Source organism: Prosopis cineraria, unplaced genomic scaffold (genome assembly GCF_029017545.1).
Source record: "Prosopis cineraria cultivar Desert tree isolate PC_DT_omini unplaced genomic scaffold, ASM2901754v1 PC13, whole genome shotgun sequence".
NCBI classification, from domain to species: Eukaryota; Viridiplantae; Streptophyta; class Magnoliopsida; order Fabales; family Fabaceae; genus Prosopis; species Prosopis cineraria.
In genome coordinates this window covers 6,559,271-6,577,763 of record NW_026555344.1, presented here as the reverse complement: position 1 = coordinate 6,577,763, position 18,493 = coordinate 6,559,271, and the positions used below count along the sequence as shown (strand labels likewise).

Sequence of the window (18,493 nt, the reverse complement as noted above, 5' to 3'; positions counted from 1 at the left end):
ATTTTTAAAAACTTAACAGAACAGGTAACAAACATGGATACAGAGTCCATAAGAATAAAATAACCAAACGTGGCTTATGCCACGAAGACAAATGTGGACACAAAGTTTACGCGAATAAATAACCAAATGCAGCCTGAGCTATGAAACAAACATGGACATATAGTTTATGAGGGTAAATAATCAAATGCAACTTGAGCTACAAAACAAATGTGGACACACAATCCACGAGGGTAATACTAACCAAACATGGCTAGAGCCACAAAACAAACTTAAGTACGAGACTCATGAATAGCAAACGTGAGAACAGAGCTCACAAAAATCAAACTAGTTAGTCATTAATCATGGCACGCCAAAGGCTAATGGAATTGTCTTTAGCAACTAGTGTTCTGTATAAAATTTTCCTTTAAATCTATTTTCAAACATGCGAGAAAATTATTACTATAAAAATAAAATTTTCATTCTCAAAATCCAACTCGCATGAAGAATTTTGAGCATTAAAAGCTTGCTAGAATAAAATTTCATAACTAATGTCCATACTTGTATTTATTGGACAATCAAAATTTTCCAAAGCTAATCAAGATAATTTCATAAATCTTGAAAATAAGAATCTTAGAAAAATTTACATGTATCTACCACATCACATTTATTTCGCCGCAATAATCTTATATTTCACATGATAAAATAATTTAATTAATAGTATAATCAAATTATCATAATAATTAGAAATGACCTTCGTAAAGACAGATGAAATCTTTTAGTAAAATTTATTATTAGTAAAATAATTGGGATGTCATTTACTTACTTGAAAGTTTTTTAAAGTATAAGGTCCTCCTCTTACCACATTAATCGATTTCCTCTCCTTCCTTCCAACATCCTATAAAATATATTAGGGTCTCAATAAACTTCTAACAATACTAAAAAAAAAATTTATATGAAAGTCGACTATTCAATCTCGATTATTATATTTTATTTTAACAAGACTTTTGGATGCCCAGTGTTTTTAAAAAAAAACTTTAAGGTGCACAGCACTTTTAGAAAAAGAGTTTAAAGGCAAATTAGCACTATCGAAGAAGCACCAATACTTTAAATTACCTAACGTATCCATATTAGTATCATACTCGATACCGATATTTACTGTTACTTCTTTGATACACATCCATAGAATATTAAAATATTATTTTTTTAAATTTTTGAAAATTTTAATTTTTGATACTATCCCAATATTTTTAAATTACGAGTTGATACTTTAAAATTAAAATTTTAAGACTATTTTTAAGAAATTAAATTTTATTAAATATTGCCATATTAATTTTTTTGTTTCTAATATATTTCTGTGATTTGTTTTTAAAGTTAAAGATTATATTTTTCACTAAAAAAATAAGTTTTAGATAGGCTAAATATATTTTTAGTTTTTTAACTTTATATAAAGTTTTAATTTAGTCTTTTAATTTTGTAAAGTATATTTTTAGTTCTTTAATCTTAATATCGTTAGTTTTAAATGATTTTTTTGTCAATTATTTTTATTTTTAAAAAAATTAAACTCCATCAACATTTGATAATGTTTTGTTAATATTTAAAAGTTCAATGAAAATTTTATTGGAATAAAACTAACAATGTTAAGATTAAAAGACCAAAAAGATACTTTATAAAATTAAGAAATTAAAATGAAATATTGTATAAAGTTAAATAATTAAATGTATACTTTAACCATTTTAGATATAATAAAAGGATAAATTTTATTTTTAATTATAAAAATGTAGGAATATAATATTTTGGCATATAAACTCTAAGGATGGAACTATCAGCAGTGGCGGTGCCAAAACTTTAGGCCAGGAGGTGCAACATTTTTAAAATTAATAATTTAAAAATAATTTAATAAGTTTAAAAAAAGCATGTGCATACATTACAATTGTACCCTGTGTGACTTCATATTCTAGAATCATCGAGCAATTATTTCATTGTCGATGCTGAGAAAAATATCCTTTTCAATAAAAGTCATTAAATAATTATTCATCAATAAATCTTCCATACCATTCTGTAACTAATTTTTCACAAACTTTATAGTAGAAAAAACTTTTTTTACTGTTACTGTGATAAACAGTAATATCATTGCTAACTTAAAGAGAGTATAAATTAAGAGATAAATTATATATCTTTTTGTGTCCACCAATTTTTATACAAGACTACCAATTCTGTTTAACAATACAAATTTAGTATTACTTCGCATTAATGAGATTCAAATTTAAAGATTTCAAACCTCACACTAAAAGACAAAACATAAGATTATAAATATATTTTTTTCTACAACGACTCAATGAGAGAGTGATAATACACGTTGGTGATGTTACTAAGATGAGAACGAGATTGTCCCATCAGTCCTCCTCTTTCTAACTCTTTATCTCTTTCTCTTGACTCTTTGTTCAGCTTCAGCCTTCAGGCTTCAGCAGCACAAACAACACCCTTTTGACGCTTCGTTCAGTTTGACGCTTTGTTCTTCTCTTTCCGCAGCAAGATGTAGGCGCAAATGGACGTCAACTTCAAGCTTTCTCTTTCTCACCCTTCTATCAATTATTAGGTTAGTTTTTCTCTTAATCCTAAAAAAATATCAATTTATGTATAATAAATTTATTTTTTAATAAAAATAAAATTAATGTTTGAATTTAATGATTTTAAAATTTTGGGTTGAATTTTTTTGGGCTTCAGCAATATATTTAAAATATTTTAGAACCCAACCATTTTAAATTTGGGATAGGAGTGCAAAATATTTAAAGTAAATTGTAAAATATACTACCTTTTTTTTGTAATTTTTTTCAAAGTCAGGGGATGCATTTGGCCCCTAACTTCTTCACAGCACCGCCCCTAACTATCAGCAGAGACTAGACGGTAAATAATTAGGTGGAGATGAAATTAAAGTATAATTAATGATTTTATTTTGATTGGTATTACTATAAAAAAAACTATATATATATATATATATGCTATTTCTAAATTAAAAGTATATTTTTAATATTTTTATATTTTTTATAAATATATTTGCATGTATCGAAAACATATCGTATCCTATCTTTTTAAAAATAAAAATATCAACATACCAATATGTGTATCAATGTTTGTGCAACATAGAGCATCATAGGATATGGTCAGAGTTTTACTTGTCATTGTGCGTGAACTCTATGTACACATCTCACGTTAGCAGAAAATGAAAAAAATTAATGACTAACTAATAGAAGGGTTTTTTGCTCTTCAGAAAAATAATTTAAGGATAAAATTATTTTACTTATTAGTACATAATATTTAGCGTTCTAAAAAAAATTCAGGAGTAAAAATGTATCTTAATCTTAAATTATACAAACTAAAACTTAAAAACAATTAAAATAATAGGGTTATCTATAAATTTAATCCTTAAACTATAAGTTTAAGAATGTTTAAGATTCTAAATTTATTTTTTATATAATACCTCTACTTTTGAAAACAATGCAATTTATAGCCTATATTTTTAATAAAAAATTAATTTTAACTATTAATTAACTAGAAAAAGGCACAAAAGTATCAAAAATTACAAGAAAAAAGACCAAATGAATTTTCATATAATCTTGCAATACAAAGAATCTCGGAGTAAGAAAATATTCCGATTTTTTATTTCAGTTGTTCATCCATTTTGGACGAAGAAAACTTAACGGACGCAACGAGCATAATTACAATGTCACCATCAAATATCATACTAAAGTGGATGTGACATCTATAAAAAAACTAATTATAATATAATGTTAAGGCAGAATGACCAACCGAGTTAATAAAAGCATGGAAATTTTTTGAACTTGGGCACATATTTGCAAAGATTCATACAAGCAAAACGAATATAAAGAAGAAAATAATATAATAAATTTTTTTTAAATTATATAAATAATATTTTAATATATTAAAATATTATAATTTTTTTAAAGTCTTTAAAAACTTTTTTATTATTAAAGAATTAATATAAATGACTAATTACCTTTAATTCAAATATCAATTGTTATTTATAAATGTTGTTTTAAGATTCATATCTTTTCTTAAAATGGCAAGAATTCAACAACAATTTACAAGTTTATATTTGAAACCTCAATATTCCTCAAGTATTGTAAATATTAATTATCATTTATAAGTTTTATTTTAAAATTCACGACTTTTTTTTTTTAAATTACAAGAATTTAATAGCAATTTGTAAGTTCATATTTTAAAATCTTAATATTCTTCAAGTGTTGCAAGATCAATTGTCATTCATAAATTTTGTTCTAAGATTCACAATTTTTCTTCTTAAAATCAAAAGAATGCAATAATAATTTGTAAATTCACATTAAAAATCCTGAATTAAGGACAATTTGATAATTTACATTAATTACTTAATGATAGAAAAGTCTCTAAAGACTTTAAAAAAATTATAATATTTCAAGGGACTAAAATATCATTTGCATAATTCAAAGGATTTTATTGCCCTTTTTTTAATAAAAAAGTATGGAACTACTTTTTTTTTTTTTGAGAAGATTGCATTGCAGGCCCCTATAACCAACATATTCACATTTAAAGTCCAATAGAATTTGAAATAATTCTGTAGGTCCAAATATCTCTCTTGCAATTGGGGTTTTTTTTTTTTTTTTTTTTGTTTTGGTGAAAAGACTGAATTGCATATTATTTCTTCTAAGTTAAAATCCGTTGTAAATTAGAAATTACCACTTATATATATTGAGGCTCAACATTGTCGCCAAAATCAATAATTAATCTTGGCCTGTGTATGTTCAACAACAACAACAACAACAACAAGCCTTTATCCCACTAGGTGGGGTCGGCTACATGGATTGCAAGACGCCATTTCTTTCTCCATTATGAAGTTAGTGAATATTGAACTACAAATCTACATAGTGGTAGTAATCCACCTCCAATTGACAGAGGCATGACAGCATCCAACATTTTACCAAATGAACATACACAGGCCATATGATTATGTGAGGTCTTCTTTCCCCTTAACTTTCGAGTTTTTCACAGAAGAAAAAAAGGAACGAAAACAAAACTTCAGCAAACAGTGGTAATAGTTTAGTACATATCATTAGCAGACTTCTTCATAGCATGAGCCAACCTAACGTCGGACAAACAGGCTTATTATAAATATAGACGAGAAACAGGATTACTTGACAAGACAAAACAAATCTTTCTAGTTGGATAGGATGATTGGTTCGGAGAGACTGCCTGCCTTTGCAAATAGTCCCACCTGGCACATGAAGCTGAGTTTGATTCAAGTGGAAAATAACCGATCCTTGATGCAGAGCCAGAAATTCCACTGTCACCCTCTGCACTTTCAAGGGATGTTTCCAAGGCTAGACATTCCTTCAAATCAGCTACTACATGACCCATCTCAGGCCTTTGAATTGAAATTGGTGGAATGTAAGACATGCCTATCTCTAAAAATTTCCATGCTGAAGCAGCATTGAATTTTCCCTCTAATCTTGGATCCACAATGGATTGGATATCCCCACTCTCCAGCCTTGGACTGACCCAATTAGATATGTGATTTGTATTGCCGCTTGTTCCTATTATTGCTGGCCGACCAGTTATAAGCTCAAGTAAAATTATCCCAAAACTATAAATATCACTTTTCTTATTTAGGTTTCCAGAGTTATGGAATCTGCAAATTTTTCAAGATTAAGTATCCATTAAAAAATTTGTGTTTTCATGTGATCCTAGATTTGGCCCAAAAAAAATAATGTCATGGTACATGTGCTCAAAAGACAAAGATGCCATTTTCAATCTATTCTAGTACATTTTGCTGGAAGTCAATAAATATAGATGCTTAGTATTGGAGAAACTTCTCTAAATTTTGTTTAGATTTTCAGCATTATGGAATTTGTAAATTTTGCTTGAATAATTATCCATTGAGAAAATTAAGCTAAGCAAATATAATATTTTAGGCACAATCACTGCTACATCATCAGTATTGGATTATTTTGAGTTGCACTTACGTATATGTAATGCTAGAAGTGTTTAAAATGCTATTCACAGGCTACTCTACTTTTCTAACGTTCAGGTAAATGGAACAAATTTCTTTTATGCAGTTGTTGCCATCGGAGGTGGTAATAAAAGTTTAGAAATCAGGGGAAAAATGTACTCAGGATCAAGATAACCAAGTGTGCCAGCAGGACAAGTTGAGACTTTAGTATCGGTGTCGTCGAGAAAAGCTCTGAACAATCCAAAGTCAGCAATCTTGGCTTGCATGTTTTTGCTTAGCAAGATGTTAGAAGTTTTCAGGTCTCTGTGGATTATTGCTGGCTTATAACCATTATGTAGATAGTCCAACCCTGCATTTTTATTGAGCAACAAGATACTTTCTAAAGAGAAAGGAACATGGATTGATAATTTCAAAGAGGGGGAAAAGTATTTCACACACCATATGCTGCATCCAATGCTATTTGAAGTCTATCATTCCATTTCAAAACACGCTGGTTCTTATCTGCAAAATATTTCGGTTGTGCATAGAGAAAGAGTATTTAGGTTGTGTATCAATTCATTGCCTGGATGTTTCTTAGGGTAATGTCACGGCAAATCCTAAAACAGCTTTTAACGAGATTTGTAATCACCTAGAAGAATAAGGATATTGAGATTGATATGAGTGCTGTAACAAGATTTTGAACACAGGACTTGACAAACCTGATAATTTCTGTCGGAGATTTCCTTCAGGCATGTATTCATAAACTAGTGCTTTCATGTCACCATCGTTACAATAGCCAACAAGAGAAACCAAGTTCCTATGATGAACAACCATCAAAAGTTCCACCTGCATTTTGAATTTGAGCTTATCACCACTAAACAAATTAATGTTGAAGTTCACTATAAAGGAAACATTGATCAAATCCTTCATCAATAACTAATGATTTTTGCTTCTAACCTCTGACTGAAATTCCTTAAACCCTTGTTGTGATGACTTCGACAGTAACTTGATTGCAACTTGCGTATCATCTTGAAGGGTGCCAAGATACACTTTTCCAAATCCCCCTTCTCCAATTACGGTTTCAAAGTGATTGGTAATACTCAGAACTTCAAGGTGATTAAATGTAAGATTTTTCGATTTCAGTTCCCCGTCCTTCTTGAATGGAGAAAACTTCACTACAATAATGGGGGAAAAATTCAAAATAGCATCATATGTGCATAATTGAATTTGAGTGATTTTAGAAACAATATATATATATATACACATATAAAATAAAATGTTAGGGGAACTTGAATTACAATTTACTGGGAAAATGCACAGGTGAAGAAACTTCAAAAAAAATAAATTCATGCAAAAATGAGTTCTGCAGAAAAAATATTCTGTTCCTGATGATGCTTCTTACGCATCTCTGAAATTAATCAGTCCTCAAATTAGTTTTTTATAATCTGTCAACTTTAAAAAGTTCGGAAAAGTAAATTAAAGCACAAAATTTGCAAAGCTAAAAAAAAAAAAAAGCTTCCACTGATTCAGAAAGGCAAACTGAATACAAAAGAAAAAAGAGAGTGTAAGTAAGCTCACCTGGGTGACCTTCCATGTCACTTTGTTTTTTCATTTTATGCTTGCAGAACATCACAGCAATACAGGCTAGTATTACAAGAACTGCTACAGAAGCTGCCACGGATGCAATAATTGGTATAATGGACTTCTGTGTTTTGGCTCTGCAAACACCTATTTGACAGAGACCTGGATTTCCATCCAAACTAGGAAAAAATACAACAGTCAAGTCGTATGATTGAAATATGATATGCACATTAGTAACTAGCATTTGGACTAATGCTATTAATAATGATGTGAATTAAGACTACAAATATGTTTCAACCTAAACTTCATCACCAGTGAAGGAAGTAAAGAGGGCAAATTCTTCTGAACATTCTCAATATAAACGGAAGAAATGCCGTTCTATGCAGACAATGCAACTGCAGAGCACAGAATATGAGCAAACCTTAACATCAAAGTAGTGCCATTCTTCTCCCTTAAAGCCTTGGGAATTGAACCAGTGAGATTGTTCCCTGACAAGGTACTGTTAATAATACATCACGTGAGAAAACCACAACATTTGTGGAACTAGCTAGAAGGTATTTTTCATATGCTAAAGCACCGCAACTCGCATTCGTTTCAAATTGGGTAGTTCTGCTAAAAATTGAGGTATTTCTCCTGTCAATTGGTTGTTGGGCAAATCCCAGCAACATGAAACATATAATTAATTAGATGGAATTATTACATGAGAGTTTTCATGCCTTATGCACAGACTATATTGTGAAGCTTCTATATATATTGCCTTGGATAATGAATGAGAGTAGAAAATGTAAGATGACATATTACTTACAAGGACTCCAACTCCATGAGTTTGGAAAATGAAGAATTTATCTCTCCCATCAGGTTGCATGAGCTCAAGTTCCTGCTTATTTTTTTGTTAAGAATGGAGATTTGGCCGTAAGAACTACCTCAAGCAGAGATGAATAGAGAGATTGAAAGTCACAACATAGAAAAACTCTGTTTGTTCTAGTTAAATAGAATTGACATATCAATAAACAGCAAGTCCTGAAAGAAATTTTAAAAGAACGGAAGACCACTCACAACGAAGTCACTCTTGGAATGTTGTCAGAGTTGCAATTCAGACCTTCCCATCTATAATCTCTTGGCATGCATGGATCTCCTTGCCAGTCGATTCTCGTGATGTTATAAGCATGCTTGATATTCCGCATAGCATCGACTGGTATTTCCAGCCCCAGAAGAAGTAATTGTTCAGGGATTTAGCATACAATAAACATAATAAAGAGAGACCAACTTAAGAGAGTAGACCAGAACGATATAGAAATAGAAGAAAACAATAAATTTACTTGCCATCTCGTTCATGAGTTGGTGCATTTGGTTGGAGTAGTACCCTGAAGATCTCTAGAGCATTGATCATGGGTGGCAAGCTAGAACCTGGGGAGCTTGTAATTGAAATATTATTTAGACCGAGCCCCTTTGGAATTATCCACCGTATGGTCTGGAGCTCCTGATATTTAAGAGTTACAGACAGTCGGTCCGTATTGAAAGCAATGTCCATCTTTCTTAGCTGATTTTGCGGATGCTCCAAGAAGTCAAAAAAATGAAGGTACACGTAATATTCATACTCTGCATCGTAATCTGACAAGTCGATAAATAAGGAAGAGTAGCCTTTCTGTGATTGGATTGCAGTGCTCAATACTTCATTTGGCAGCTTGTAGTCAGTTTCATCACTGTGAATCGTTTCTGATGCATTGATTCTCTCTGAGTTTTCAATCTGCGGATTGAGCCAAGACCTGCCATAGATGTCATCCGGGTACCTGTATTATTTTTTAATAGAAGACGTTAATATCTCCTAGGATGTTAACAATCTTTCTCCTTAAAGCGTGAGTCCATCAAGAGCTCCTTCTCTTTTATTATATACTGGTTATTAATAACAAATGATAAAACATACATATTTATAAGAAAAATTTTATCGAGGTTGAAAGAATAAAAAGTAATTAACGAAGTGGCTGGAAATAGTTACCTGATGAAACTAGAATCTCCTTCAGACATTCCCAGATTAAAGCGGGCCATGAGGTCTAGGGGCAATGAATTGGAAGTGGTTCGATATATAGAATTGGTAAGAGGCCAAACTTCCAACAACGAAATGAAAGGAGCTCCGTTGCCAGTGTTGATAAGACAGACATAAATGTTGTCGGTTGAAGAAACATGAATGATCTCCATTCGTTCAATGAAACCAATCTCGGTACTGTCGAGATCAGTGTCAGTCCAGAAATTGACGCCAAGCTGGAATTGGAAGGAAGGGACTGAATTGTTGAGGTCATAATTTCCATACATGTAGTAAGCTCTAACGAGATAGTTGTTGCCTTTGCCTTGTATGGGTTTCAGGATATAACAATTTCTTTTCCCTTCAGGAAAGCTTCTTAAAGTGTTTAACTGCTTCCATGCCTGTTCTTGTGTATCATTAAGCATATATTTAGAAGATACATTATGCACTTTGCCTGATTCTACCACATTTCCATCATCTGCCTCATAATAAAAGTTATTCTCGTCCCAACTTGCTTGGGTTACTCCACAATCAATGCTTATCCCCTCTGTTAAATTGGAAAAGAATCAGCCAAGTAAATATGGATGGGTACTCCTTCGCAAAAATACAAACAGCTCTAAACAACCATCCCTATACTGATAAAATTTTATTTTCGTAAAAGCATGCATTTTTTTTTAACCTTAATCCCAATTTTTCATAAATTCACATTAAACATAATGGGTAAAACGGAAAAAATTCTATAAATATTCTAATATTACCCTTTCCTCTTTATTATATTTTTTCTCTTTATTTAATGTTTGACATATAAAATTATATTAAATTGAGTATTTATAAAAATTTATATTTATGTTTTATAAAATAATGTTGTAAAATGTATTTAATAAATTTTATTAATACATGTAATTTAATCTATAAGTATTCAATAAATTGGGACAGAGATGGCACTTCATATAAAAGTTTTATGAAATTAATTCAAAATAAGTTAGAATTTTGTATTATTATTAAAAATTAGAAGTTATCTTATGAAAAGTTATATTTTTCAAATAATGTTAATTTTTTATATCCAAAAAATTGTATACGCACGGAATTTTGTAAAGTATATATATATATATATATATACAGGTGTATTAATGTGAATTTAGGTGTTAATCATAAAAAGTGAAACTTGTGTCTGCTCTGTTTGATCTGTACCACAAAACATTCATTCTCATCCATTTATTAAAAGTTAAATGAGCAAATTAAACTTTAAATTATAATTTTAAGAATTTATGAGACATTAAACTTATTGTTTGTATAATATTTTTTTTAACTTTTAAAAGTGATACAATCTAATTCATGTCATTAATAAAAGTTAACTTTAATCAATAGTTAATCAGAAAATTAAAAAAATCTCAAAAATTATAAAAAAAGACCAAACATTTTCTTGGTCCTTTTTATGTAATCTTTAAATCATTTACTGTAATTTTTTATCATTTTCTATAATTTTGAGATTATTTTCTATTATTTTTAGTTGAATAATGATTAAAGTTAACTTTTGTTTATGATAAGAACTAGATTATATCATTTTTCAAAGTTTAAGGAGAAGTTTATACAAAAAATAAATTTAAGGTTCTTGATGATCTTGGATATATAATTTAGGAAGTCAATTTACTTTTTTACCCTTTGTAAAATGATAGAAATTCTTCCGTGTATAACCAAAAAAAGCTCTAATAAAGGTTTAAAGGCCCTTCATACCCACTAAGTATTTCTTTTCTTTTTATTCTACACACCTATTCATTAAATATAGTCATCTCTCTTAAGAATATTTTAAGTCTTAATTTATCATGTCATAAAAAATTAAAAATATATTTGATTTAACTTTCCGTTGAGGTTGGAAATAGCCCAAACTCAGTGTATGAATAATCTTAAATTGATATTTGTAACTTCTTGGGAAGTTTGTTTTTAAATATTTTTCCTCATTTATTATTGTATAATAATGAAATTTTTTTTTTTAAAAAAAGATAAGTTTCATAAAACTTATATCAACTTTAAATGATATAAATCTATATATTCATATATAAAACTTGGATAAGATGTGATGGGACACAAGTTTTATTATATATGTCAATGTCGATGATGATTCACAATTATGATAATTGAATAAGAATTTTTTTAAAAATGATAAAAAAATTTTTGAAATTATGTAAATGATAATTTGATATATTGAAACGTCATGATTCTGTTAAAGTTTTTTAAAAAAATTTTATCATTAAGGAATTAATAAAAATAACTAAAGTGCCCTTAATTCAAATATCAATTGTCATTTATAAGTTTTATTTTAAGACTCAACTTTTTTTTTTAAATCACAAGAATTTAACAGCAATTCATAAATTTGAATTTAAAATCTCGATATTCCTCAAGTGTTGCAAATATCAATTACTATTTATAAGTTTTGTTTCAAGATTTATAATTTTTTTTTGAAAATCACAAGAATTCTAAAGCAATTTGCAAGTTTGAATTAAGAGTAATTTGATCATTTATATTAATTTCTTAATAATAAAAAAGTTCTTAAAAACTTTAAAAAAATTATGACACTTTAAAATATTAGAATATCATTTACATATAATTTAAAGGAATTTTATTATCATTTTAAAAAAAAACTACAAAGTTGAACTAATTAAAGAGAATGAAGTGTTGATAATGAATAAAGCTTGTTCTGAAATAGAACAAATAATGATTGAAAAACGGGGCGAGTGGCGTACGCAATAATTACCTGAATTGCCAGCTTCTGCGAGAACCTGAACTGAGTGGCTAGCAAAGAGGAATAGAACAACAGACACACACAAACTATTGTTCATGCTTTCAAGTTTAAAGGAAGAAGGAAAGGAGAAAGGAACTTTTTGGCAGCTCAGACGAAAGGCACTGCTTCCATTGGCAGAAAAATGAGTATAAAAAGACTCACAAGTAAGAACAGTTCAACCATTAGTTGGAACGTGGACTTGGTCTCAACTTTCTTTCTTATCCTTTTGGAACATTTAGTGCCTTGCTTTTGACAGCACAAGAAGACGATCCGGGAATTGAATGTGCTCATTTCTCGTTCTCTTTCCTTTAACCTACTGGTATTGTAGTTGTAGGAATATCTTAAAAATATATGATATTTTTAATTAAATCACACCTTCAATGAGTAAATTAATAAATTAATTAATAGTTTTTAAACTTATACCATTTTTCTATATTTACTTTTATTTAATAGAATTTTTTAATTGAAGGTGAATGTTTAATTGATTTATTTTTTAAGAGTAATTTAGAGGAAAAGACTCATTAATTACATATTAAAAAACTAAAAATGCTTTATAACTTTTAACGCCAGAAAATGTCTTATATTTTTTTATGGAGAAAGTATAATGTAGAAACAAAATCATTTTTATCTTATTATCTTATTTGTAAGGTATGTTATTAACTTGTTAGAAAGAACAAACAATTATTAAAGCATGTATATTTAATAATGAGAAAAGTACAAATTTATTAAATGTTTTAAAGTTTCTTTGACTCAAATAACACATATCAAAAGTGATTTATAAATGAGGCAAAGAAAGTAACTTTTTCTATTGTTTACAATGCTAGCTTAGCCTTCCACATTGTTTTTCTTTAAATTGAAAAAAAAAAAAAAAAAGAAGACCAAGGTTCCCTGAACCCTTACCAATTAGGCAACTAAACTAACATCTCATTTGGTACGCTGAAATTAAGACTAAATGAAAGTGAAAGCATAAAAATTGCATGTTTGATGCCTATCAACCCAATTCTTGGAGGAACTCACCAACACCAAAATCAATGGAACTTGTTTCCATCAAGCCCCCTCTATGGAATGGAGTTCACAGGAGAAGAAACCCACTTTGATGGAACTCGATTCCATCATGCCTATTCCATCTTTATCCTTTAAATTCTAATTTTCTTTCCTCTTCTAGATGTGACAATGACCACCTTCTTCCTTAATGGCTCCCATCCACAACAATTGAGCTCATCCAGAAGGCGTGGACCCTGGCCATGCCCATTAACGAGAGGTCTGTGTCCAATTGGATCAAAGACTTTTCAACAAGCCATACTCACCTGTCTTATTTATCAAATGTTTCAATAATACTTTTTTGCCCGCACGTTAAAAAGAATTTGTTATTGTTGTAGTATTAAATTTATCAAAAATCATTTAATTTCTTTTATTTTTTGTCCTATTAAAACCTTGATTCACAATCGGCGAGATCAATAATTAAAAGTATTTAAGGGTGCAAATGAAAATCTATTACATAACATTACGAAACATTTTATATTTTCAATTAAAATATCTTTTAAAAAATATCTTATAAATAAAATTGTTGGGATTGACTCGACCACAAAATTCTGAATGCATTGTCAATAACGCAAATGCTGGATGATACAGTGTATATCAGCACATCAGGCTATTGCAATTTGCAACTGGTATTAAATGAATTAAATGCGATTCAATTTTGGTTTAATTGGCTGCAGTTTTTTATTTGGGCATTACTCCATCCATACCTATATATAAAAAATCTTTTAAAATTTTTTATACCTAAATATAAGAGATTGTTAACATATTTTTTAATAAATAAACAATTATACTCTTATTAAATTTGAAAAAAAACAGAGAAGTACTCTTATTTTTTATTTACAATAATTAGGAGCAAAATTAAAATATTACTATACTTTTAATTAGATCAATTTTTATTAATTTGTGTAATTCGATTAAAAATATTTCATATATAGAGACGGAGGGGGCATTTAATTCTTGTTCTAACTTCTATAAATATTCTGGACGATCAAAATTTCAAAATTCAAGAGAAGGAACCTCAATTTTTGTGCAGCATTGCTCTTAAAGAAGAGGTGCAATAATTTCATATTATAAAATACTCTTGTTCATTTTCATGCCAACCTATGCAAGCTTGCCTTCGAAACATCTTATAATGGGTGATAGGTACCGATGTTACTGGAGGTTTGCAATTGGGAGGCTAGAAGATTACTTTGCATCATGGAAATTTCTTGCTTTCACAGTCTCGTCAAAAGGAGACTGTTATTCGATAAGACATTAGTCATATGCTCTGGTTTATTATATCAGTGCTGATGGAACAAATTAGCCAATTTTGTGCTCCCATGTTTTCTTCTTCTTCTTTCTTTTCTTTACCTTTACTAACTTATAATGAATTGTAATATTTATTGGCTATAATAGATCATGACCTTTTTATCAAAAAAAGCTTCTATAAATATTCATGTGCTCAATGGCATAATTTGTTCTTAATATTCTTAATAATTTAGAAAGGGTGAAAACATTAATAATTTGAACTTAATGAATTGTATAAATTTGCTATGGTGATTATTCTCAATTTATAAAAATAAATTTGCGGTGAATAAGCCCAGACTTAGCTTGTTTAAATAAACAGGCTAGACATAAAGCTTGGCCTGTGTATATAAAAACATTATCTTGTTTACTACTATAGTCTATTAATTACTACTACGGTTTTGAATTTTTTATCATAATATTATTTTTTAAAAGAATATATTTTTAGTGGAGATAATTTATTAAATAAATTTATTTTATCAGTTGTTATTTCATTTTTTTTTTTTTACAGTTCCTTCAACACAAGGTCAAACCCCCTGTCTTATTATATACTAGTTTTGCCCGGTCATGGTATTGGTAAAAACCGGGCATATTTCATACCAGGCAGAGCATATATACACCACAAAAATACTTCCACATATATAAATACTTCATGCAGGCATCAATGAAGAACTAATAAACTTTCTCTAATTGGTTCACAGATCTTCTTACTGTTCATCAAAGTATACAAATTAATGGAGGAACTAAAATCAGTGCATGTATATTTACCACACAAATACTTTCACATATAGCCATTTCAGCTGCAGAGTCTCTGACCCGGACGTATAACAAAAAAGTTTATTTAGGAAGGAACTGAAATCACTATATATCACAATAATAATTTAACGAGCAGGCATATTTAAAGAAAAACTAAACGAAGATTCCACCGTTTGTGTCAGTTCTTCAAATATAAACAATCCTATCTGACATATGGAGTTGAGAGATCTGATTCAAGTGAAACGCAACAAATATCGAATGTAGTGTTTAAGATTCTACTGTTTCCTTCCGCATTTCCAAGGGATAGCTCAAGAGCCAAGCATTCCTTTAGATCACATTTACAACATGACTGATATCAGGCCTTTGAATTGCAATTGGTGGCATTCAAGACATGGCTATCTCTAAGAACTTCCATGCTGATTCTGAGCTGAATTCTCCAATATTTAAATCTTGGATCCATAATGGAATGGATATCTCCATTCTCCAGCTTTGGACTCACCCAATCACTTATGTGACTTATGCTGCCATTTGTTCCTGTTACTGCCCGCCGACCTGTTATTGGCTCAAGCAAAATTATCCCAAAACTATAAACATTACTTTTCTTGTTCAGGTTTCCAGAGCTATGAAATCTGTACATTTTGTAAGATTAATTAGCCATCATAAAGTTGAATTTATAAGTAATGCTATATATAGAGACTAATTTCTCCTATGGAAAAATTTTGCTCCAAAAAGTTAATCAAAGATCTTTTTCCAAAGGAATGGAATATTTATCATTGAAGGGCATACTCAGGATCAAGGTAACCAATTGTGCCAGAAGCTTGACTTGATACGCATGTGTTAATTTCATTAGCAAAAGCTCTAGATAATATGAAGTCAGCAATCTTGACTTGCATGCTTTGGCCAAGATGTTGGAAGCTTTTAAATCTCTTTGGATTATTGGTGGTTGCACCCATTATGCAGGTAGTTCAATCCTATACTTCCATTGAGCAATATAAAATAGTTAGCTTTGAACATATAATAAATGAAACAAATAATAGCTAAGGCCAACAGAAAAAGAATAAACAGTTTACACACCACAAGCTGCATCCAATGCAATTTGAAGCCTCTCATTCCACTTCAAAACATATCGGCTCTTATCTGCAAAATATTTTGAAAGTGCAAAGAAAACTATCATTCATCTCCTGAAACGGATTATTTCCATGATTGGCTTTCATTCTTCTTTAGGGAAAATTATCATCTTAAGGACAAAACCATATATATGATTTATGATTTTCTGAATGGTTAAGTTGAATGTTCCCATATATATATATATATATATTCAACTAAAAATGTTGAGTATCTATGTGAGTTTTATATGTATATGGATGCATGTATGGGAGATGTCCTCAATGATGATTCTTTCGTAACTAAAATGCTTAAGGGTCATCAAGTGTACGTGCCACTACCAAAAGGTTGAATGTAAATATAGAACAGAGCCAAGTAACTAAGAACTTGAATCTTATTCTCTTATGATAAATATATTTTTTTTCTTCCTTCTAAGACAGAATAATCATAATGGTCAATTTCCCTCTGCCTGTTGTTTTAAACCTAATTAGCTTTGTCATGATTGAATAAAACATGAAGAAAAATAATTAAATGATTGAAAACCCAACATTGTTAATTAGCAAATTATATTTGCTTCTAATTACCTCAGATTGAAATTCCTTAAAGCCTTCTTGTGATGACTTAGTAAGTAACTTGATGGAAACTTGTGTACCATCTAGTAGTTTTACCAAGGTACACTCTTCCAAATCCTCCTTCTCCAATTACAATATCCAAGTTATTGGTGATGCTGCAAAATTCAGCACGATAAAATGCCTGAATTTTTTATTTCAGCTGCCTTATTTTCTTGCCTTGAATATGACTTGTATAAGAAAACCCAACAATAGAATTTTAATGCTACTTGAATTATAGCTGACAAAAAAAGAGCATAAAAAAGAATATATTTGACTTCTAAACTGTTATTTTATTCTAATGAATAAACCTTAGAACAGCCTTAATGAGTTTAATGCTATTCATATGGCAAAATGAGCATGCTAAGAAGCTTTTAAAATCCTTATAAGAAATTCTTATAGATATACTATATATCACATCATTTATACTCTGTTCAGTAGAAAAGTTCCACATCATTTGTAAACCTTCATTAACAAAAAAAAGAAAAGTTAAGAAAAGAAAAGCTAGATAGAGATTAAAGAAAAATGAGAGATTAACTACCGACCACTGTGATTTTTCCTCTTGCGCTTGTAGAGCATCACATGAATGTAGATTATTACTAGAACTGTTGCAAAAGAGGCCAAAGATGTAACAGTTGCTCTAATGGACTTCAGTGTTATGTTCTTGCAAGATCTTGTACAGAGATCTGGATTTCCATCCAAATTAGCAAGAAAAAATATATCATTATATATACTGTCAATTTTACCTGTACACGAGCCATAATGTCTAGCTGATCTGTATGTTCAAGATCTTGAATTTGGCATTGATCATGGTACTAATGATATTATACTTCATCCCTCCGATCCTTTTTATAAGGGTCTATCAATTACCTCACACGCTTAAGAAATTCACTTAAAATTAGTTAACCTTATATCAAACATGTCTTAAATTTGAATTATTTTTCAAAATTACCCACATTAAATGAAGGTTATTAAATTAATGCCGGTGTGATTTCATTATCTTTAACAATTACTAGCAAAAGTCGTTTTGGGTTTAAAAAAAAAAGGAAGGATTTAAGCATTATAAAGCACCTTATATCAGTAAGGGACCAAGCAAATATTTTAGAAGGACCTTTGTAAAAAGACTCAAGGAAGAATAATAACTGAAGACTATTTGTGCACAGCAAAAGTGAAGGGAAAGTTTAAAAAAAAAATACAAGAAATTGCGTCCAATGTAAACAATTAGTGCAACTGCTGAGGAATAATTTTAAGAGTTTCGTATAAAATATGAGAGACACTAAAGCATTGGAACTTACTGGAGTTCGAAATTGGTAGTTTTGAAGCCAAGGATTTTGGTATTTCTCCTGTCAATTGATTGTTGG

The 18,493-nt window shown here is 29.7% G+C and overlaps 2 protein-coding genes and 1 long non-coding RNA gene across 3 annotated transcripts; all 3 read right to left on the bottom strand.

Annotated features, from left to right (window-relative positions):
• Positions 1-5,136: 5,136 nt before the first annotated feature.
• Positions 5,137-7,784, bottom strand: LOC129289827 (probable leucine-rich repeat receptor-like protein kinase At2g28990). Its single transcript, XM_054926595.1, has 6 exons — positions 7,538-7,784; positions 6,917-7,134; positions 6,679-6,805; positions 6,419-6,481; positions 6,140-6,329; positions 5,137-5,659 (listed from the first exon to the last, which is right to left on the bottom strand). The coding sequence occupies exons 1-6, from the start codon at positions 7,782-7,784 to the stop codon at positions 5,137-5,139; spliced, it is 1,368 nt and encodes a 455-aa protein (XP_054782570.1).
• Positions 7,785-7,958: 174 nt separating this feature from the next.
• On the bottom strand, positions 7,959-8,718 carry LOC129290640 (uncharacterized). Its single transcript, XR_008588474.1, has 3 exons — positions 8,597-8,718; positions 8,346-8,417; positions 7,959-8,039 (listed from the first exon to the last, which is right to left on the bottom strand). It is a non-coding gene; the product is annotated as an uncharacterized LOC129290640 (long non-coding RNA).
• Positions 8,719-8,797: 79 nt separating this feature from the next.
• Positions 8,798-12,397, bottom strand: LOC129289826 (probable LRR receptor-like serine/threonine-protein kinase At1g05700). The gene is made up of 3 exons (XM_054926594.1): positions 12,313-12,397; positions 9,537-10,107; positions 8,798-9,330 (listed from the first exon to the last, which is right to left on the bottom strand). The coding sequence occupies exons 1-3, from the start codon at positions 12,395-12,397 to the stop codon at positions 8,856-8,858; spliced, it is 1,131 nt and encodes a 376-aa protein (XP_054782569.1). The 3' UTR covers positions 8,798-8,855.
• Positions 12,398-18,493: the final 6,096 nt, after the last annotated feature.